Raw genomic sequence first — 23,745 nt, 5'->3', positions numbered from 1 at the left:
GGTTTTGAAAACTGTTGTTTTGCAAATTCTGCTAAATGACAACAAGAACCAAGGTCCTTGCTAAAAAAAATAATCAAGAAAAACTTGATTGGTGATAGCCATCATTATAAAGCAAAATTTTTAGTGGTATTTAGCTGCAATGGTATTACATTATAGCTGAGTTTTTTTTTTTTACTTTTATTGCAAATAATCAAAAACAAAACATTTTTTTCGAGAATACATTACTAATATACAAAGAAAATATATAAATATTTTTTTCTAACACTTACAAAATCTGAATATATACCCTTCTGTTATAGACTGTTCTGAACCTCAGGAAATAGCCACTTCGAAAGAAGGATGACCATTTCAGAGTCGACCGCGCCCTTGGCGTCATTTCTATCAGAAATGGGTATGGGTATCATCTAACTTTGATGGTTTAATTTAAAGAAAAATAAACTAATTTAGGCTACATCTGACTTTTACACGTGAATATAGGCGGCGATTTGTATTATCCTTAATGTGGTAGTGTCTAAGTAAACCTCAGAAACTTGATTTTCAAAAACATTTCCTTTCGCGGAGTTCTTCCAGAGAAAACTTTGTCACTGCCAGCATAGTTCAGTAAACGAGGTTATTAGAAAACACACCCAGTATTTCCTTTGGCCAACCAGGTACTAGTATAGGGTGCGTCAGTCCAATGAGCGATTAAGGGGTTGAGTCACACGTACTGTTGCTAGGGCATGGCTTCAACCTTGTTACTATCACTGACTAACCAATCAGATGACATTTCTCAATGTGTCAACATCTTTCCCATGAGCTTCACTCTTTGAAGTCTTTGATTGGATACACATGTTTTTAAGTTCCGCCTTTCATACTTTTCTGTTATCTGATTGGGCGAGGAAGCCATCAATCGAGCTTCAGAATTTAGTTTACGTGCAGTCTGCATTCATTTTTGTCAAGAGTCTCTACGACTCGGAATTGAACTGTTCATATCGAGCGTCATCACTTTTTTTGTTTATTTGTTTTGTTTTTGTTCCCCCCATTTGTTTTAAATTTGTTGTTATACAGTGTTAATGCGTTTTTGTATTGTTTTTAATTCTGTAAATACAGCAGGATGGAACTTAATTCTCTTCTACTTCTTCTTGAGGCAGCAGAGTATTTGGAAAGAAGAGACAGAGGTATATGGATGTCTGTGTGGTCAACTAAAACCATCTTTGTATTTGCAATTTTTCTTTGCTGGGGTCGAATGCCACTTACAAACCTGCCAGCTGATCAAGTGTAACGTTAGTTTAATTCAAGCCCAATAGGACGATAGCATCTTGTTACTGTGAGCTACTAAAGTCAATAAATATTCAGTTATCGGGATAAGATGACTTAACTTACATGTGTCATTCATCACAACCTAAAATATTGATTCGTTTTCATTTTCCGTCAAATGTAACCCGAGGAATTGGTTGTTTGCTTTACAATAAGTTAAGAGAAACACAATTGGTCATTTTAAACGGCTTGACGCGAAAACATATTAAGTGTCTAACTTTCTAACCGTCTAAATTGTTGTTCGCTGAATCACACAAGTCTGTATAATATTTAATGCTGGTTGTGTTTACTTTCTCACTAGAAGCTGAACACGGTTATGCGTCTGTTTTGCCGTACGACAGCGACTCCAGAAAGAAAACTAAATCTTCTCCCATTTCAAGAAAAAACCACAACAATAGGTAAATACAATACAAGGACATTCCTATTAACGAATGGATGCATTCAAACTATGTCTATTCTACGTGTAATCGCCATTTTTGTTGATGGGCTTGGCTGTGTATAAACATTGCCACGCGTACAGCGTCAACTTTCTGCTGCTGCTGCTGCTTTCCCTTTTCCACTGCTGTCATCCTTCTGCTCAATCATTTTCATGTAAATGCATATAATTCATTAACAAAAACTATTTGTTTAAACACTACTGCCAACGTCAGCTCATTTTTAAGGATTTGTAATATTTAACGGGAAGTAAAGTGTGTATGCAAAATGATTTGTCAAACATTTTTTGATCACGCACTCTTGCACACTGAAAACAGTGACTTCAGAAGTGATGTTTTTCTCACAAATCACAATTTTATTGACTTTATTAAATATGAGCATTGATGTGACATGCATGTCATAGACAGTGTGCTTGTAGATCAGGTGTGGTGGTTAAACTCTCACTGTTGGGTGTGGTGTGAATAGACTCAAGTCAGCTGCTGGAGAGTTGACCCCTGGATCTGTTTTGCTGCATTGGTCCCCTTTCCTTGCAATGTCAAAGCAAAACAGCAGGAGCCTAGTGTGCTGCCCTTCCCCCACATGTGCATAGAAAGCACTGAAAAGAGGAAATCTATGGGATATCCAGGAAATTTGTGTTTTTATTTTTATTTTTTTTACTTTTGACCAAAATTTACTTACTATACTTTTCCAATTGATTCCCAGATTCTAAAAACATCAGATAAAAGTGGGGATTTTTAGTAGTTTAATGTTTTTTTTTCTCCCAACACCATGTATTCTGCGCTAGCCTTTTAGCTGTATTTTCAATCATGTTTTTATAATAAACAGACTCATAAGGAAGACGTAAAACACATGATGATGCTAGTCGTGCAGAGAGTGCACACTGCAGCTTCGACGCAATAAACAACTGATGCTATGACCCATATATTTTGTTTCTATCTCGCATTGAGTGTAATCTTTTGTTTGTTTGTTTGTAGAACATGTTATTGCCCTATCATACACGCCAGCATTTATGCTCTGGACTAAAACACAGTGCCTTACTTACAGTGATATTGGCCTAATAGACACACAGGAAGGGAATGCCAAATTGTTGTGTTTTGTCTATAATATAGAATTCAGAGCATAACAGCATGTGGAGTGGCCAGGATGCATCAAAAGCATAGCATTATTTTATAAATATATTTAAACTCAAAATGTATAGTATTAGCTTCTTCGGTTGTACTGATAATTTTATTGAATATTTATTAAAAAAAGGGCATTTTTGTTAATTTTGTCAATAGACAACATCTTGACTAATGGCACGTGTGCTAACAGACAAATGCAGCTCTTTGATGCTACTTTTGGACCACATCATTTCATGAAGAACATCACCACTATTTCACACCACAGTAGATTGTAACAACATCACTATCATTATAAAAACATCCTATGGCAGTTGTTCAGAGCTACTGAGTTCTCCAGTTCTGCCCCCTTTTTATATGCCGAGGTTTACACGCTCATTTTTGTTCCTATTTATTTCCTGTTCAGGTCATCGCACAATGAGCTGGAAAAACACAGGTAAGATCATGCCTGATATTCTACAATTCATATGAACTGTCATTTAAGAAATGTCTTTAAGAGGGATTTAAAGGGATAGTTCACTTTGAAATTAATGTTTTAGCTTACCTCAAGGGCATCTAAGATGTAGGTGTCTTTGTTTCCACAGTATTTTCAATTTTGACATTTTTCAGTCAAACCGTTGTTGTCCCAGTCACACACTGGAGGCTAAGGGGGTCCACCAAAAAGCATGCACAGAGAAGTCAAAATTAAACATGATTTAATGACTCGTAAATGTAAATACACATTGATGGCCTAAGACACGAAACGAGTGGTTTTCGTGAGAAAACGAACAGTATTTATATCGTTTTTACCTCGTGTAATCACAGTGACGTCCAAGTGATCTAAATCAGTTGTGCAATGTCCAACTGAACCGAACTGAATCAGTTCAATGTTACGCTGGAAGTGATCGCTTGCGTGTCACGTCACTCAATATTTACACAGAGATTTCAGAAGTTTTACCTTTTACTAAACATATTTAGATATACCGAAATCGTCTTCCATTGCGGTTTCCCGTATATCTAAATATGTTTAGTGAAAGGTAAAACTTCCGAAATCTCTGTATCCACAAGTTTCCTACGCCCCATGAGGCCTTGCGTCAAAAGTGGGCGCGACTTCCGGTTGGAAGTAAACAAAGCGCGATTTGACACGCTTGACACTCGTTCATTCAACAGTTGACAGTCATTCAAGTTATAGCGATCCAAACTAGTTAACGATGTGGGAACACAACCTCAACGAAATTCAAAAGGGTGAAATAACAGTACCTTTACCCTCCGCAGTAGTTGGCTGGGAGTATTATAATAACATTATTAATAATCAATACTCATCAAGGCATGGTGACAGACAGTTGTGCGAGCTGACAAACAATTAAAATAAAAAATACACACTTAGTCATTGTGCTTTGGAGTTTATTCAAAATTATAAATGAATGTGCTACTTGAATACATTAACTGGCACATTTGGTATTCTGTCAACACAGGCTTTGATCCTGAGTTTAGGTGTAACATCAGTAGCGAACAGCCAATTACATGCTGATAGTTTATAGAACATTAAGAATTTAAACAAATGTACACAGGAAGATTCGTCGTCTTTTGGGAGATGATGGAAACTACAGTCGTTGGCTGGATCACTCTGATTTCGTTTTCAGCTTATGTTCAAAACAATCCCGTTTAAGCCACTAAATTAGTTTAGTCCGGCTATACATACAACCGCGAACAGCACATGTTGTCCCTGAGCTCCGTAACGACATCTCTCATAAAGATTTGCGTCTTTAAATAGTGAAATAATTCTCCGAAAAACAGCTAGCCTCTTCGCTAACTAACACACAAAATACCATTGGAATGCTACTTCCGCCGCGTCACCGGAAGTTTCACCCACTTTATTTTTTACAGGAGCGCCCCTCGGAAACTTGTGGATAAACAAAGAGTGACGTAGGCGCGCAAGCATGTTCAGACCGAAGCGCCCGTGCAGTCAGATCATTTTGTCATGGGTATGATTACAAGAGGTAAAAACGATATAAATACTGTTTTTTCACACAAACCGCTCGTTTCGTGTCTTAGGCCATCAATGTGGACTTACATTTACGAGTCATTAAATCATGTTTAATTTTGACTTCTCTGTGCGTGCTTTTTGGTGGACCCTCTTTGCCTCCAGTGTATGACTGATAGACAACAACGGTTTGACTGAAAAATGTCAAAATTGAAAATACTGCGGAAACAAAGACACCTACATCTTGGATGCCCTTGTGGTAAGCTAAAACATATCAAAAATTAATTTCAAAGTGAACTATCCCTTTAAGAGTTTTTATGAAGGATCCATCAAAAAGGTTTGTGGGTTATAATTGTGGATAAAATAATGGTTTACATATATCTTAGAAGACAGTTTCTTTTAGTGATGAGCAGGGTTTGAAATTAACTTTCACTTATCTGCCAAATGTTGTTGATAATCACCCATTATCAACTTAAAATCCAATTTGACAAGTTATAGTTCATAAATAGGTTTGTTTTACTATACAGGAGCCTTTACTGTTTTTATTGAGATGCTGGCCATCAATATACTGACTCAAAGGGCATGGGAAAAATTTTACATGATATATTGGTGCATGACTTTCACTATCATTATCGGGTGCTCGGCAATGAGAACGGATTGGCTTTATTGTTTTTGTGATGAAACAACTGATCACTTTATGAACTGACAGCCTGTCTACTAATCTTCAGTGTGTTTACCATTTAACATTTTGGAGTGATCTTTGAGGTTACAACAAGATAAACACTTTTTCTTGTATTGCCTAAGGGCACAAAAACACTGTTTGAAATTTCACCCCAATGTATTTGATTTTATTATAAATGTATTTAAACCGAAGCTGTCACTTTGAAAGGCAATTTTCTGAGTTAATTCTCGTAAGTAGGCTATTTTTGTTTTAGCTAGTACAAATTCTGAATGGTTGATAAAAAAGTTGCCAGATTGGCTTGTGAGTGAAAAAGTTGACTTCAAACTCTGAAGATGAGGTGATAGTGTTTGCTAAATAAGAATCAAAATAAACTTATTATAATGTGACAGACAATTCTGTGCTGTTCATTTTTTTTTGTTCTAGAGATCGGGTGTGTTTGTGTGAGAATTGTGTCCCTTGTGCTGATATCTTGGAGTTTGCCAGTCACATGCTTAAGTTTGAGGAATTGATTACTGCTGCTCTTTGAGAAATATGTTCGGTCATGTCCTTCCTCAGAATAGAGCTTCTGAACCATTGACTGCCGAGTACCAGGGGGGGCAGGGAAGCAGGAAAACAATATGGACATGTTTATGACATTTTTAAAAGGACATAGACATACAAAAGAAAAAAACATTCCAATGTCATGCAACTTCCTGTTACTGTATCTCTGTGTGGGGGATCTAATTTTGAGTTAATACTCTAAAACAAGGGGACCCCTGGTCTGCTATGGAACTTGGAAGGATATGGGTATTCAATATTCAATTTGAAATGTAATATGCAAAATGACAATGCAATATGTAAAATAGCATTGCATTCTGTATTTAAATTTACATTTTGCATTACCATTCTAGCAACGTTTGGTGCAAAATGAAATTAAATTACATAATTTACATTTGCCATTTCATACTCTAGTTTTAATATGCATATTAAAACGCTTAATAAGTGGCACAATTAAAATGAAACTGCACTACAGAAATGATTAGATATGTGTAACATGTTCAAGCAAAAACTGTGGCAAAATGATCATTCAAATGTTATTTTTCTTAATTGCATTTACACTCATAGTCAAGACACTTGCGATTACAATTTCATGACATGTCCCGCAATGAACGTAGCAAAATTCAGTGTGCACATTGAAAATGCTGTCAATCACTGCATCAAGGCGGGGCATGTTCTGTGTTTTGAGGTGTTGAAAAAAAATTGTGGCGACAGAGCTAATATTAGCGTTAAATTCTTTAGCAGATGAAGTGGAGCGTGAACAGATAAACGGTAGTATTTCCGAAGATTATTACGAGTATATTAAAATATATTTAAGTTGTTGTTTACTTCAGTCCACACTTCTGCCTTCGGTAATGTACCCTCCATCGATTAGATCCATACAAGACCGCGATATCTTTAACTTTTAACCCATACATAAGATACCCCTCTATGACCTCGCCAGGGATATCCACGGGTGGTCTCCCCACTCCCCTAGGCCTATCCGAATACAACTGTTCTTCCACCACCTCTAAGAGGTCAGCAGCCAAACGGGTGTCGGTGGCTGATGAGGCAGAAAATTGTCATAAAGACATTCCAACAACGTACTGGTTCTATCACCTACATGCGCATAATAATCTTTGGAAATACTACCGTTTCTCTGTTCACACTCCACTTTATTTGCACAGCAAATTTTTCAACACCTCAAAACAGAGCCGTAACATGTTATGTTTACCTGTTAGGATATTTTAAGTACACAACTGCAGGAAATATTATCACACTGTGCAAGTGATTTAAATTCGTAAATATTGTACCTTTAAGTGAATGCACACATCTAAAAAAGTAATAATAATTGTGTATGCCCTAGTGAAAAAAAAACGCTTTAAACTAAGTAAACTACAAAACTATTAACATATTTACTGACATTACACTACACAGTAATAATAATATTCCTGTGGCAGTAATAGCCATATATTGTAAAACAAATGCACTGAAAAATAAATCAAACTTTCATAATTAGTTTTGCCTTAAATTCGATACTTGAAAGACGTAAACACGTAAGCATTTATTTTGGCTGAAAACAAAACGTGTCATATTACAAATCTAGTGAAATGCTTTAATTGTCTATTATGCAAATGTTAAAATAATGCGTAACTGGTTCCCAAATGCACGCTAAACTCAGCACATGTACAGAATTCACTGCATTCATTTGCTGTGAGCTGTGCACAGCTGATCAAGTACTGATCGTGAGCCAAATGCACTTCTCTTTACGCAGCGCCGTCAGAAAATCTTTTGAGATTTGATAAGGACACAAAGCCTTAATGCTCTTTCGATTTTAGTTTTTTTGAAAGCAATGGTGCAAAACACGACATTAAGGAACTATTTTGTTATTATGAGAAGTTTAAATATAGCCTATTCTCGGGGCTGCCAGTGACAGGTCTGTTGTTTTGCATTTATACTCCAAAACGTAATGCACAGTTAATTTGACATACAGTATCAGATTTTTTTTTTTTCCGCCCATTGCTATGGTTATTACCTTCAATCGGATTCAATCACACATTTAAATAGGCAGGTTGTTAATCCAGAAACTTTTCAATGTGTAATTAGCAGCATGAAAAATTTATTATAAACATAAAGATCGCTGCCATTAGAATCACTGAACCTATCAAGGAATCTATTATTGACATCATGTTTATATTATGAATGAATTACTCTTTATTTTAGACCAATGGGTCCATATCAAAAAACAAACAAAGTAGAAACAAGCACAATACATACAGACATCGATTTACAGACAACATACACATTTCTCTTAAAAAAACATATAAGCTTTCATTCCACTGCCTCCAGAAACAGGAAAAATACCTTCTATCACTTAATGTGATATTATTTAGCACCATTATGATGCTATTTTTTTTGAGTCACTCAACCGACACATAAAATTGTACATATACCTCTGCAATATAGCATGTAGAGTGGGTACACTGTTAGAGACAAACATCTATTTTGTCCATTTATACTGTGGTAATAACGAAAGGATTCTTGAGCGTGCAGAACTCGTGCTGAATAAAAAAAATTTGTTGAGTGGATTCTGACTAATTTAAACACCTGACTGGCCATTGAGTTCACATGCTCAAAAGACCTTTGACACTCTTACACAAAGTGCTTACACATACAATCAGAAAGTGTTATAAAGGGGACATATGATGCTATTTTAAAAGTTAATTATTGTGTTGGCTTTCTCGGCTAATCTTCCATTTAAGCTTATTATTATTATTATTATTATTATTCTTTACAAAAATTTAAACATCCTCTAAATATCTTTTCTAGGGCTTTCAAGCTACAACCACCAAACTCAGGTCAGGTTTTATCGTAGTTTTTGCACAACTCTTGGGACAAAACTACGATAAAACCGGCGGCCCGAGAATTGGCTATTTAACCCTCTGGGGACGGATTGGGCAGTACCACCCAAAATGACATACTTTTACAAATGTGTACTTATCTTAAAAATTATTCATGATAGAGAGGTGCGGCCTTTTTTGCCGTCTTCCTCAGTTTCTGCTGGAAACAGTGATAACCGGATACCCGGAGATATCCGGCTTGTATACACACCGTCAAAAGCCAATGAAATCGATGTTTTTTGTCAGATTCACAAGCAACAACCAATGGAAAAATTGCCGATGAAGAAATATTTTCCTTACCCAATCAGGGGAAGGTTACCATGACGTATTCTAGCAAATCGGAGGACTCTGTAGCCTTGCAAGGGGTGGTACTATAGACCCCTTTTGTGCCGACGTCACAGTTACATCACGGCGCTAGCTGGAGGCAAAACAAAGTGAAAACTGGAGGCGGCCAGTACAAACCAGCACAGATTTGGCTACATAATAAGGAGCTTAAATTATTGTTACTATTATTAAATGTTATCTTGTTGTGTTGTTTGGTGCAAGAATTGATGAAAAATGAATATGCTGTATCTGGAATTTTTATTTCTAGAAAATATTCACATCATTAAAATTGCACTGTAACGAGTTCACTCTTTTATATTGTTGTCATCTCTGCGCTGACTCGGGAGAACTGCGGATCATACACACAAGTCTTGTACTGGACCATATAGGCATCTAAAGATTTATATGCCCTCAGTTTCTCTTTATGATCGTTTTCTCTATAAGGTAGGTGTAGAAACCAGGCCACTTACCCGAGGTAACGTAACGTTAATCCTGTCAGATCGTCCATGCATTGAGTGAGTGGGTAGACGGCTACGGGTCGGCCAATCTGGTTCCGTCCAGATAACTTTTGGAAATAACAATCGCGGTCATAGACACTGAGTGACCTTACACATTAAGATAAAATCGGATTTTCTCCAGTCATTGTTAAAAAACAAGCTAACAATACTTGCTAACTAGCGTTAGTGAAGCGGCCAGAGGAATCTTTCTGCCTCCACCTAAGCTCCACCCACAAAAAAATGTCATCATATTTACTAACTGAAAAGGGGTCTATATAGTAAGGGAAATGACAACAGCGTTGAGTGGAGGAGACGACAGAAAGCGAATGGAAGCGTCGAGTATAAACAAGGCTTTACGAAGCGAGAGCGCACTGAGATTTATATGAGAGAGAGACAGAAGAATTATAATATATATATTACACACACACATACAATTATAGCATTATTTATTATTTTAGCAGCAAGCAGTAAATGATTTACGTTGGAACAGGCTCTGGAACAATTACTGGAGAGTGACGAGGAGAAAGCATTGCTTCGAAAATTCTAAGCATTCCTAAGAAAAACACCTGGGACTATTATTTGTAAATAAAGTTAGATTTTTCATTGTTCTTTACATCTTTTCTAGCTGATACGACTGATGATTTTCATTAAGCATATGATAAAAACTATGAAAAGTCTGACTTTCAATGAGGGGGTGAAAGCTTTTGTACAATAAAACTTATAGAATATTTCAGCTGTCTATTAGCTTAAAGGGATAGTTCAACCAAAAATGTAAATTCTGTCACAATTTACTCACCCTTCAGCCATGAGATATCTGTCTACCTTATTAGCATTTTAATGTGAAAAACTATGGAGCCACTGGAGCAAGTTGTAGTGTGCCCAAACTGGTGATTTATGCAAAACTCATGCAAAACTGCTTTAACCAGGATTCAGTGCTTCTTTCCTATTTCAGATGGGAAATGCATTTAGTGCTTGTTATTAAAGCTTGTGATGCACCGGTCAACTGGCCCTAAATCGGAATCAGACAATTTTGCTCCAAACAAAATTTTGTTTTTCATTTTATTTTGGCCAATTCAGAGAAAATGTTGTACTGCTGTTGTTCTATAAGCGCCACCTACTGTCAGAGAATTTTCATTTAGCTACCATTGATTAAAGACGCAAAGGGGTAATGTGATCAGGGTTATTTCATTGATGAATAACTCCAAATATATGTTAGTATTAATGAAGAAATGGTGGCACAAATACAAAATATGTGGTTTGAACTCATATTAAAGGCACAATATGTATAATTATTTCGCCACAAGAGGGCACAGTTTTATTTCGCCACAAGAGAGCACAAATGCGTAGCCAAAGCGATGAGCTGAATGATGGGAGTTGCTGTCAATCTTATTTCAGTTAGTCATTTTTCATTTGTTTTTTTTTTCTTGTCATTTTAAGTTTAAAATAGTCAAACGGTGTGCATAGGTTACATGCAACTCTGACAATAGGTTCCCGAGAGGCAAAAATACACACCATTCTGATGCCCCCGTCTCAACATACTGTACAGTGTGACGTATATTAATATCACGTTTAGCACCATGGTGGTAGGGTTGGGCATATATACATGGTTACGATCACGCTACTTTTCTAGTTCTTCGTCATCACAAAAGTGTTAAAGCTTTTCCTGTTTAAACTTTGAAAACATTTTACTTGCACACTGTTTGGACATGCACTTTTCTGGGAAGATGCCGGAAGTTCTATTTCACGTCTTTCAAATGGAAAAAAAAAAACTGTCAAATAAACAAAACGTTTACATAAACACAGTCAGTCTTAAAGGGGTCATGAACTGGCTTTTAAAATTTTATTATATTGTTGTCTGAGGTCAACTTAAGACGTTCGCTTGGTTTTTGCGTTCAAAAACATCAAAATGAATAAGTAATAGGCTATTTTGTACCCAAGTTGAGAGCCTTCCTGAAAAACGGTCTGTTTTTATGGGCGTGTCGCACTGAAGACTTGGAAATAAACGCCCACTGCTGTGAGTGGAGAACAGTTTTGCATATTATAATGAGTTTAACTCACCCGTCGGTGTCATAGCTGTCAACCCTCCCGTTTTTTCCGGGTTTCTCACGTATTTTTACTCTTTTCCCGCTGTCTTCCCGTTTTAGTATTTTCCCGTAAAATATCCCGTATTTTTACTCTGATTGTGTGAGACGTACGAGCTCGGACTGATTCGGCTTGAAGTCGTTTATTCTCAGATGCGGCGCCGCGCGCGCTGGCCGGAGACACACTGTGTGGCGTGTCCGTTTTTATTTCGGTTCCCATGTTAACAGATTAGAGCTTTCACACTCCAGAAAACGCGTGCATGCTAGAAATAGAACTGACGCCTATTTTTTCACGTGACAAGCGTGTTGAAAGCGTTTCCAGGCAAAAAAAAAATAGGAAACGATGTTTATATGTCATTTTGTACTCGAATAGCCTACATTTTACATTTTGATGTTTGAAAGTCAAGGTTTTTACATAAATTCAGATATCAATGTAATTTAAACAAATAATAATTATAATATAATCGATTTATATTGCCATTAGTTTTGCCTATATAAAATTTAATGTCATATAACATATGAATAAAATATATTTTCTTTTCTTTTTTTTTCATTTGTTTCTTATGCTCTTAACAATGATTACACAAAGAAGAAGAAAAAACTTTTGGAAAAAAACGTTCTGGGCCTCAGGAGGATATAAAGATGGGATAGGCTACAATAACAACAGAGTGTGTCTTCTGAGTGACGGTCCACCACCAGGCTAAATATAGGCTCCTTAAAACTACATAAAATGTGTAAATGTAATTGAAATAAACAGACAGCCCACTTCCCTATTTTGTGGGTTTTGGAAGATGTGATAACAGTTGAAATTTTGTCATAAAGGCAAGAGCAACACACCGCTAATCCAAATGTAGATTTTTTTTTTCTTTAAATGACACTAGTTTAGTTATTAACTCTTTAGACTTTTAAGGATTAGTGCTTTATTTTTAAAGCTTGTGGGTAAGAATCGTGTAAAAAAAAATCCCTTATTTTGGGGAAGGATTCCGGGAAAACTCCCTTATTTTCAATGTTCAATGTTGGCAGCTATGGTCGGTGTACGTGGGGGAAAACGTCCAATGTTGTCAAATGGCAACCGGATTCGCCCATACATGTTCAACCAAGAGTCCGTTTGTAGCACAATTCCTGTCAGATCCAATATAGACGGCACAGCACCGTTCTTTACTCTTAATAGTCTGCAAAACCAGTCTTGTTTACAAAACAATCCTCAGTGAAAGGAAGCGAACAGACAACGTTTTACCCTCATCAGCTGGAACGTCATTAAAAATAAAGTTTATCCATGAAGTCCTATTGGAATCCAGAGGAAGCTTATGCAGCGACTGTCTTCTTCCACAACCAGGCACTGCACAATATTCTGTATTGCTCGGTAGAACGATCCGGTTTGTCATCACGAGGTAGGCATATGTTAGGCTACTTAGCTATGCGTGTAATGCGCGAATCGGTGGGCGGGGATAAACCGGCCGTGTTGAAGTCATGGTTGAAGTAGGTGTTGATCTTCTTCTGCGGGGGTGGTGTTTTAACCCCTTCAACGTCATAGTTTCCCACTTTTAAAAACGAGGCGTTTTCAGAGGCTGGTGACAATAAAAGCTTTTATTGGACTAACAAGGACGTTTTCAGTTCTGAAACTTACAGGATATTCTTATAATATGATAACCTCTTAGATGTCAAAAGCTCAAGGAAAATTTGATTTCTCAGTTCATCACCCCTTTAAAGGGTTAGTTCACCCAAAAATGAAAATTCTGTCAGTATTTACTCACCCTCATGTTGTTCCAACCCCGTAAGACCTTCGTTTATCTTCGGAACACAAATTAAGATATTTAAGATATTAAGATCGCTCCTGCATACAGTCCATAGGCTTCTTGAGGGACTGGCTCTTGCTGTCCTCGAAAAGTCATTAAAGACATCGTTAAAATAGTCCAAGTGACTACAGGGGCTCAATCTTAAGTTTATCAAACGACGAGAACACTTTTGTGCGCAAAAAAACAACAAAAATAACGACTTTATTTCAACTATTCGTTTATTTCTCCTTCTGCGCGAGTCAGGTTACTAGTTTAATAGCGTAAGCTTCTGTTATTGTACGTCACACGCATCACACACACATGACCAGCGTCGGCCAATAGTGAGCCTACGTGTGACGTAGCTCTACGCAATCACACTACGTTAACTGACTTACAGGCTCATGGAGAAGGAAGTGAATAGTTGAAATAAAGTCGTTATTTTTGTTGTTTTTTTGCGCACAAAAGTGTTCTCGTCGTTTGATAAACTTAAGATTGAGCCCCTGTAGTCACTTGGACTATTTTAACGATGTCTTTAATGACTTTTCGAGGACAGCAAGAGCCAGTCCCTCAAGAAGCCTATGGACTGTATACAGGAGCGATCTTAATATCTTAAATATCTTAATTTGTGTTCCGAAGATGAACGAAGGTCTTACGGGGTTGGAACAACATGAGGGTAAGTAAATACTGACAGAATTTTCATTTTTGGGTGACCTAACCCTTTAAGTGAATGTAAACAGCTGAGATAAAATCAAATGTCTGTCAGTATATTGGATCCGTTCATGAGGTGACAGAAGCTAGTCTCGCATAGCTGACAGCAGAAGGTCTGGACTCCATCGCAGCTTTAATTGTCCAAGGACTGCCCAAGAGGACTTATATAAATCAATCTCATAAAGCAACCAATCGCAGTTGGTTTTGTTCTTTGTCTTGTTTTTGGGCATAACAACTTTAATTCGATGTCCATATGATAACAGACCGGCATGCATCTCATAAATTATTCTTTCAAGAACGTGGTGCAAAAATATAGCAATAATGGCACCACAAACACACTTGTGAAAATCCAGTGTGTAATTGATCCTGATAAGCACTCAATTGTCACAGTTCTAAACACGACAGGATTCTTCTTCCATGAGGGGGTTTGGCTGCACAACGGCTTTGTTTCCTGGCGGACCATTAAAAAACACACACCAGTCTCCCGAAAATCCTGTAGAACAGAATCAGATGACGACTTTGAAACTCCAGAGTGTTTCCCATTTTGTGTGCCTTATGCATCAGACGTTCAGCCAACAGCCCATGGGAATGACGTCTGAGGCTGAGAATAGACAGCAGCTTACTTGCTGACATTTGTGTCATTAATGTTAAACAACAATAGGCAAAGAGAAAGTCATTCACTCACTCACTCACTCACTCACTCAATAGCATCATTATATTTTTAATTCATACAGTCTATGCAGTGTTATGTCATATCTGGATCCTGTCTGAATTTCTTTATTTTATATATATATATATATATATATATATATATATATATATATATATATATTGCCATATCACTCATCCCTACATAGTCTAAATATGGATGTGCAAAAAACTGTGTATTTTTATGATCAAATCAGTGGGCTGTCTGAAACGAAATTCTTAGGGGACATTCACAAATGACACAAAAAAAAAAAAAAAAAAAACTGCACCACTATAGAGCCAGATTTACTAAACAGGGCAAATAGATCTACTGAAAATGCACAATTTAAAGAACACATGCAGCCGAATCATTTCCATAATGACTAACACATTCTATCAAGAGGAGTGCAAATTAGCATATGGTTATTTTTTTTTGACGTTAAATGGCACAAATGCCAGTAAATTGACTAGTGCAAACCTTAGTAAATCACCTTACAAGATTCATTTAAATAATCTCTTCTCACAAATTTTGCTTAAGGAAAAGTTCTACAAATGCATTGTACTGATTGACAAAAGAGGGTTTGCGCTGGTGCAATTTGTTAGTAAATCTGGTACTTAGTGTAAAAGAAATTGCATATATAACAATAACAATATATATATATATATATATATATATATATGTGTGTGTGTGTGTGTGTGTGTGTGTGTGTGTGTGTGTATATATATATATATATATATTTATATATATATATTTATGTATGTGTATACTATATATATATATTATTATTATTATTACAAAAACACTGGTTTATTTAAAATGATTGTGTACATTTAAATTAACTAAACAACTTTATTGTTAATCAAGTCTTATTGGGGCCTCTGGAAGTTCTGAGGCTCTCTAGTGTGGGCTTGGCCAACTGGTTGAGAACCACAACATTGCCACTAAAAATGTCAAAGTCAAAACAAAAAATACTTATAAATCTAAATAAACTCATCAATCTTTTAAAATAAATAGTTGGATGGTGGAACATCCTGGCCCTTCACTAGTCAGTAACCTACATTTAAAGCAATCCACCTCCATATATCTCCGTTGGAATGGTCAGCGAAGATCTGTGTTGACACAGTAATCCAGTTCACTGAAGATATGCCTGAACCTGCAACTTTACTGTAGGCATTTGAAATGGAATTCATGCTGTGCCTGTACTTCCTGTGTCACCCAGCATTCCTGTGTCATTTTCACATCTGCAGAACTTTTCTGAGCAGTTCGCTTTGTACAGTTGTATAGTACTTGGAATTGCATTATATTGGTCGATTTTCAGTCATGTAAAAGTGCATTCATTTGTAATTGTTTTGAAGAAATTTAACTTGACATTCAACAATGACCTGAATGACCACACATCTTCACGCAGATGTAATCATGTGCATGGCTGGGAGGCAGTTAGAAAAACAAGGCTGTTCTGTGAACACTGAAATACAGGTCATGAACACTGAAATACAGCGCACATACGCTACAGTTACAGTATCAAAAGACAAGAAAGGTGGAGGGTTGTTTGTGGTGAATGCTGAGGGAACTTTAGTTCTAAAGACTGATACACCAAAAGCAAACAGTTTTACTGTTTGATTGCACACAATGGGTCTCATTCATGAAACATTCGTAAATATACGAGTAAATATGAGAGTGATTGCGCGTAAAGAGACCTTCCCGAAAACTCTTCTCCTGATTCACAAATACTTCGTAAATGTCAGATGTGATAGTGAAATGTGTGTGTGTTAATGAATTCCAACCAGTCGTAAAATGGGATGTGCGTGCACATTCATTCTCAATTACCATAAATCCCGCCCATTATATCCGACTGACATCTATATGCATATAATAACATGAATGCGAATGAAAAAGAAAGTATGTACTATGTACCACATTTTATTTTTAAGCGTACATAGTGGCGTATCAGGTCCTAAAAAAGCTTTGCAGCATATTACAAATGCAGTTAATGGAGTTTCATCTGTTAATCGAACAGTCCCCGGAGAAAATGGTTCAACATTAAGCGTGACAGCAAAAAACGATTTAGTTCACTTCAGAATCGTATTCAAACTGGAGAAGGACCGCCATCGATCACCAGATCTACGATTACTGGCTCTCATAATTAAAGTAAAAAGAAAAACCAAATATAATTACTATAAAAATATTTTTTCAAAATGCTGTTATATGTACCCGATTAAGGTGAATTAAAATGCAGCCTTATTAATGAGCAAAACGTTTGGATGTTAAGCGCACCATTTACGCGTGGCTGAGAGCAGGTGTAGATTTCTTGCGTACCAACTAACATGGAAAATACGAACATTTTAATGAATCCGAAAATTTACGCCAGAACCACTTTACATACGATTTACTTACAAATTCGTTTTGCTGGTGTTTCAGGAATGAGACCCAATAACATTAAGTTGTGACAAAATATTCAAGAATTGTAAATAATATTACAAACATTTTACAAATCTAAATTATTACAACTATATAATATCATGTTTATTTCTTATGCTCCCTAACATCACATTTTTCATTGCTACAGTAATATTATACTTTCTTCACTGGAGGTTTAAACCTCTGTTTTCTGTGAAGCTGCTTTGGAACATTATGTATTGTGAAAGGTGCTATACGAATAAAACTTGTGTTGACTTAAAGGTGCTGTATGCGATTTTTAGCGGCCTCTAGCGGTGATGTTTCAGAATGCAACAAGAGTGCTCGTGTGCGTGCTCGATCTCAAAAGCGAGCATTCACTATCGGCCGCACGGAGACTTTCAACGCAACGGCGAAAAAGCATCACACAACTTGCTGGAAACTAATGTAAACTCCCACTGCAGTTACAATAATAGCCAACTTTTATCAGCTTGACGTTGAACTAATGCTCTGTGCTCATACCATGATAATGTTACAATAAACTGCATTTAGCCGACATGTGATGTTATAAGCCATTTCACTAACTATTTTCGTGTATATTTCACAATCAGCAATGTCAACACAGGTGAATCTATAATATGATAACGAAAACGGTTGGTGAACTAAACTGAACAGTTTCAGTGTATCAGTAAGATCGTGGAAGTGACATTACTGTACTGAACGTGTCTGGAAATGTGTATTATAAACAATATGATAGTAGTGGGATGAGTGACGTTAGTCAGTAGAACGAGTAAATAAAATAAGTTACATCCTAAAGCACCGACTTTTTGTTATCCTGGAACATTCTTTTGTATTCATGTCATGTTTCATGTAGTTTACCTTGCTATTTCACTACAGTTTACTATGTTGATCCGCGTTTTCGTCCGGAGTCGATCAGATTCACGTTTTGCCTGACGAGCTTGGGCAGAAAACTTTTTTGTTTTTTATATTTATGTGCAGTTTGTGTTGGAGTCTGTGTTGTGCTGGAGGCAGGACGTTTTGGGCTGTTATCAGACTCCATGTCGTCAGCTAAAGTGCCGTTGGTCGCATGGTTGACTGTATAGAGACTGGATAGAGACATGGTTGACTGGATAGAGAGGCTCGGGAGCGCGCATGCACGTCACATCTGATGGATTTCGCAGGAAATCCGACCCGGAGACCTCACTTATTAATATGAATATTGGCCTTCAGAGGTAATAGCAAAACCTGAAAAGTGGATCATTGCAATGTGTGATTACAACCCCTTCACACACAGGCAATAAAAAAGGATTAATTTTATAAAAAAAAAAGTTACATATAGAACCTTTAACTGACTTAACTTGTGGTGTTTGACCCATAAATCAGATCACTGCACTCAGTGAGATCAGGTATTCAGGAGTTGAAACCTTATTGGATATTTCAGTGAAATTATACATGTATTATTCAGTGTAAGTATTATTCAGTGAAATCATACATGTGCACCATTGCTGTGAAAAACAAACATAGCAGGAATAGAAAGAGAAGCTCTTAAAGTCCCCGTGAAATCAAAATTGAACCTATTTACTTTGTTAGCGCATATTACTAGTCTTGTGGTGAACAATTAATCCGTGCAAGTAAATATATATATTAAAAAATGTTTTACCGTGGTAATCTTTAATCAAAATCTGAAAAGTTACTTCCGGTCTGGAACGGTTTCTTTTTCTGATGACGTAGGTTTCACAGTTTGGGTGGGAAAACGCTTAACCACTCCCCTCAAACCGTTAGTTTGCTATAAGCGAGATATGGAGAGGAGGAGCGTTAGAGTAAAACCCTGCCCTCTGTTCAATATTCCGTTTCACTTGGAAATACGTCACAGCACTGGAGAAAAATCGTTTGCAACTTCCGGTTCACGGGGACTTTAAGATACAGTGTCCTGTTAGATTAGCTCATGGTAATAATTTACAGAGTCATTATAATGTGACTCTTGATCTATTTCAAATAGCCTCTGTGTTGGCAGGGACATTATATATTTTTAGTTTACTACCCAGGCTTTCTTTAAGTGCTGTTGGACCCATTTTTAGCAGTTGCTTGAGTGATACCAGTTGCTTGAATAAAACTAAATGAGAACAACAATAAGTCTAACTGCAAATTAACTCGGGAAAATTAACTAATCTATTTAGCATATCATTTTAGTGCTCTTTTCTTTTTTTTTTCCCATCACAGTATTTTAAGACATGTGGCCATTAGAAGTTGGGCAAATAGTATCCACCTTATTCCTGACGAGTTTACTGCCTTTTGAATTATGGGTGGCAATTCTGGTTTGGGAAACTTCCACTCAAAAAACGAATCATTTCAAATCATTAGGTTGCCCTACAAATAAAGCTGATCCATCAGTTTGACTGGATGAGCTGTGAATTTTCCTTCATGATTTATTTTCAGACATCATGAGAACAACGTTATACTTGGTATTTTAACCATGAAATGTAATATGAATATAACAAGATTTGTAACAAGAATTATAATAAGAATATCTATGGCAAGAGCTCTTTTCATTCACTGCTTTCTTTTCCTCATGATGATTTTCTTTTTTTCCTTTACAATCCGCTGCAAAAGTATGAAAAAGGACAACATACTGTATACAGCACATTTGTGGTTCTCCCGAATTTAATGTATGATATTCCATTAATAATTCACTGGAATGAACAAAGAGTCTTTATTCCACACGCATTGCATGGCATCATCTCTTTGTTATAAGAGTGGCAAGGTTAGGTGTGCATTTGTCAAGTACACTGTACAGTCATTAATCATGTTTCTCAGGTTGGGTTAGGTAGTCACAGAAATACATTTCCATCCACTTCCTTTTCTCACATCACTCCCATTTGTAAGCTAATGCTTTTTTTTTTTTCTTCAAAAAGACCTACTTTTTGTGCATTTAAGCATTGGCTGTAAAATTGTGTGTGGATTTCTTTCTCTCTCCTTAAAAAAAGAAGAAAAAACAAGAAAAAATGCAGTGCCTTAATGGAGAGTGCTGATGTACTGTAGAGTACAACATCACTTAGACTTCTCACTGTTATATTGATATGGCATGAAATTACTTTTTATTCATCCCAAAAAAAACATTAGTTTCACATTTCTGGTTTGATTTTTGGTGAGAATAGACCTTTATACTGAATATTTTGTCCCCCTCTTAATTCTGACTGGCTTTCTGTCAACATAAATCCACACATAGGTTAAACAATGCATCTCTGTTGTATTACATGACATGTCTTAGTATCTGTGGAGCCCTGTGGAGTCTTTTTGTAAGGTCTTGGTTAATTTATATTTAATTTAATTACAGAAACGTCCCACTTGCATAAATCTGCAATTTCAGTCTAGTTCCTCTTTCATCCCTGCATTCAAACCTGCAACATTTGTGTTTGCAGCCCAAAGCAGCATCCTGAATAAGTCTCAGGCTAATAATCCTATTCAACCTGTTCTTTATTTGTTGCAGACGTGCCAAACTGCGGTTGTACCTGGAGCAGTTGAAACAGCTTGTGCCTTTGGGTCCTGATAGCACCCGTCACACCACACTGAGTCTGCTCAAACGCGCCAAAATGCACATCAAGGTACAAACAGCATCTTTCTGACAATATTTTACACAGTAGTAAAGAGGTTAGAGCAGCTTAAAGCAATTACAGTCAGAGGGGAAGTTAATCAGGAACTGTCTACAGGAAGTTTATGTCACTCTCCATGTTGCAACTCGGATAATCCACAGTTCCTAACGCGGTTGAGATGGTAATATAGGCTATCTGAGTTTAACATTATTCTTAAAGGACAACTCCGGCGCTAAATGAACCTTAAGTCTAATTTCACATTGTTACCTAGTCAACTGTTATCTGAGATTTGTTTTCATGATTGCCGAATGTAAATAGTTTTATCTCTAAAAACAGTTTAGCCTATAACGCTAGTATAATGCTAGTATATAGGGCATAGAGCAATGACAAATAAAAATCGCTTGTTATTACCACTAAAAAGGCTCAAAATAGCCCCACAGTAACACGACAGCATAACAAGGGTCCCTACATTCAAACCGAAGCATTGAGAACTTTGTCAGTGTCCATACAGTTTAATAAGAAGATATTTTATACACACAGTCAACTTCGCGAATACAGGAAGAAGCCATCTTGGAAAAATAGTCTTGACCAGTCGATCTACGAACGCCGATCCAAGTGCGCTGGTGAGATGTGAATAAGGTGATAAGGTGAGCGCGAACAGTAGGCTACGTGTACATATTGAAGAGAAGTAAACGGTTTGTGTTTCTTCTGGAAACAACGGACCATATGAGATTGTGCTCAGTTCAGCGCACTTGGATCGGCGTTCGTAGATCGACTGATAGGGACTATTTTTCAAAGATGGCTTCTTCCTGTATTCGCGAAGTTGACTGTGTCTATAAAATATCTTCTTATTAAACTGTATGGACACTGACAAAGTTCTCAATGCTTCGGTTTGAATGTAGGGACCCTTGTTATGCTGTCGTGTTGGTGTGGGGCTATTTTGAGCCTTGTTAGTGGTAATAACAAGCGATTTTTATTTGTCATTACTCTATGCCCTATATACTAGCATTATACTAGCGTTATAGGCTAAACTGTTTTTAGAGATAAAACTATTTACATTCGGCAATCATGAAAACAAATCTCAGATAACGGTTGACTAGGTAGCAATGTGTAATTAGACCAAAGGTTCATTTTGCGCCGGAGTTGTCCTTTAAATTCAAAGTCTTTTGTGTTTTGTTATTTAAAGGTGCACTTTTTAGGACTTTAGCTTATTCACTGTGTCCCCCAGAGTGAGATAAGTCCGTACATATCTTTTTCTCTGTGCTGTTAACTCTGTCTGACGCACCCACCACTAGCCTAGCTTAGCACAAAGACTGGAAGTAAATGGCTCCAACTAGCATACTGTTCCCAATAAGTGACAATATAACGCCAAAATTTTCCTATTTATATCTTGTGATTTATATAGTCTCACTATGTACAAATAAAAAGGTCATATGAGACACAGGCATCTTTTAACCGTCTATATACTGGGAACTATTGGTGAAGCACTGCTACTTGGGCAAAGTGATTTGCTCGCAGCACCTGAGAAGCCCCGTGGTGAGGAGCAGAGAGTTTGTTTGGAGTGTTGCACTAATCACTCCACCCAAGTAGCAGTTGCCAAATCCCCCAATCAGAACATTTCTCTTGAATAGATATTTTTCATGCCTGTTTTTTTTTACCTTGATGGAAATTCCACCCAATCTGCAGCAGCAGCAGCCTCCCTCGGGTCCTAGTGCCCGCCCTGTAGGAAGTTTGATTTATTTAGGGGGGAGCTGTAGATCTACTTTTTAGGCTTTATAAAATTAAACGTAAAATGCACAAACAAGATTAAGTCTCTTCTGTTTCTCAATAAAACAAGAAGTAATTGATGTCATACAATCACGAGTCCGATTTGATTTAATGGTCAGTAACTATAGCCTACATGACAAAAAAATGACACTTGTAAATTCATTAATCTGTAATATATTTTTTTCAAACAGATGATGAAAATAACTTGAATCCAAGGAACTCTAAAAGCATTGTAGAATTTTTATCTGAGGCTAAAGGCGGCATCCTTCAACTGAAGTCACGCCACCCGCGCCTCATGTGTTGATGACTCCATTGCTGTAGACCATCTACAATTGTTAAATCCACAAATGAAATATTTAGGTTACAACTGTATGTCTGAAAAAGATTTGTTTTATTATTTTGTTATTTCCAAAGCTTTCAGTGTACTATTATTATAAAAAAATAAGTTTACTAATGTTTATTTAGCACTATCAAGTAACCTTTTGTTAAGGAGACCTCAGAACTCTAAAACCTGAATAAAAAAAAAATATATATTTTTTTTAATACTATGGCTATTTTTAGACTGCAGGCAAAAGTGGCCCAAATCTGATTTTTTTTTTTTGTTCATTAGTCAGTAGCTGAAATATGATGTTTTTTCTGATCTTTTGGTCTTTTTGATTCTGATTTGGGCCAATTCCATATAGCCTATGATTCTAAATCAGACACAGGTCTGATGTTTTGGATTCCGACCTCAGTTTAAACAGCCATATCGGAATTCATGCAACTTTGAAGTCACTTTAGAGTCAGCGCTGATGGGAGTCAGTCCAAATATTTTACATACCGTTAATTCTTTGGTCACTCCGTGAATGTGGTATACTGTGGTGAAGTTAGTCAGTGGAGGGATGGTGAGCTGTTATACTCATGGATTATGGTGACAGCTCTATACAAGCAAATCTTTAGGAAAAATTGTATGAGAAAAAATCTCACTCTCGTCTGTGTCCTCTTTATCGACTGTGCATAGATTCGCTGGCT

The 23,745-nt window shown here is 36.8% G+C and overlaps 1 protein-coding gene across 1 annotated transcript in view; it reads left to right on the top strand.

Moving 5' to 3' along the window:
• The first annotated feature begins 919 nt into the window (after window positions 1-919).
• Window positions 920-23,745, top strand: part of mxd4 (MAX dimerization protein 4) — a 31,430-nt gene continuing 8,604 nt past the window's right edge. The window contains exons 1-4 of the mRNA XM_039694239.2: window positions 920-1,157; window positions 1,598-1,694; window positions 3,256-3,285; window positions 20,865-20,979. Of these exons, the coding sequence (XP_039550173.1) occupies window positions 1,094-1,157; window positions 1,598-1,694; window positions 3,256-3,285; window positions 20,865-20,979 (306 nt within the window). The 5' untranslated portion in view covers window positions 920-1,093. The remainder of the gene's footprint in view (window positions 1,158-1,597; window positions 1,695-3,255; window positions 3,286-20,864; window positions 20,980-23,745) is intronic.

Source organism: Pimephales promelas, chromosome 6 (assembly GCF_988280905.1).
Source record: "Pimephales promelas chromosome 6, fPimPro1.hap1.1, whole genome shotgun sequence".
NCBI lineage: Eukaryota > Metazoa > Chordata > Actinopteri > Cypriniformes > Leuciscidae > Pimephales > Pimephales promelas.
This window is presented reverse-complemented; position numbering and strand designations above follow the sequence as displayed.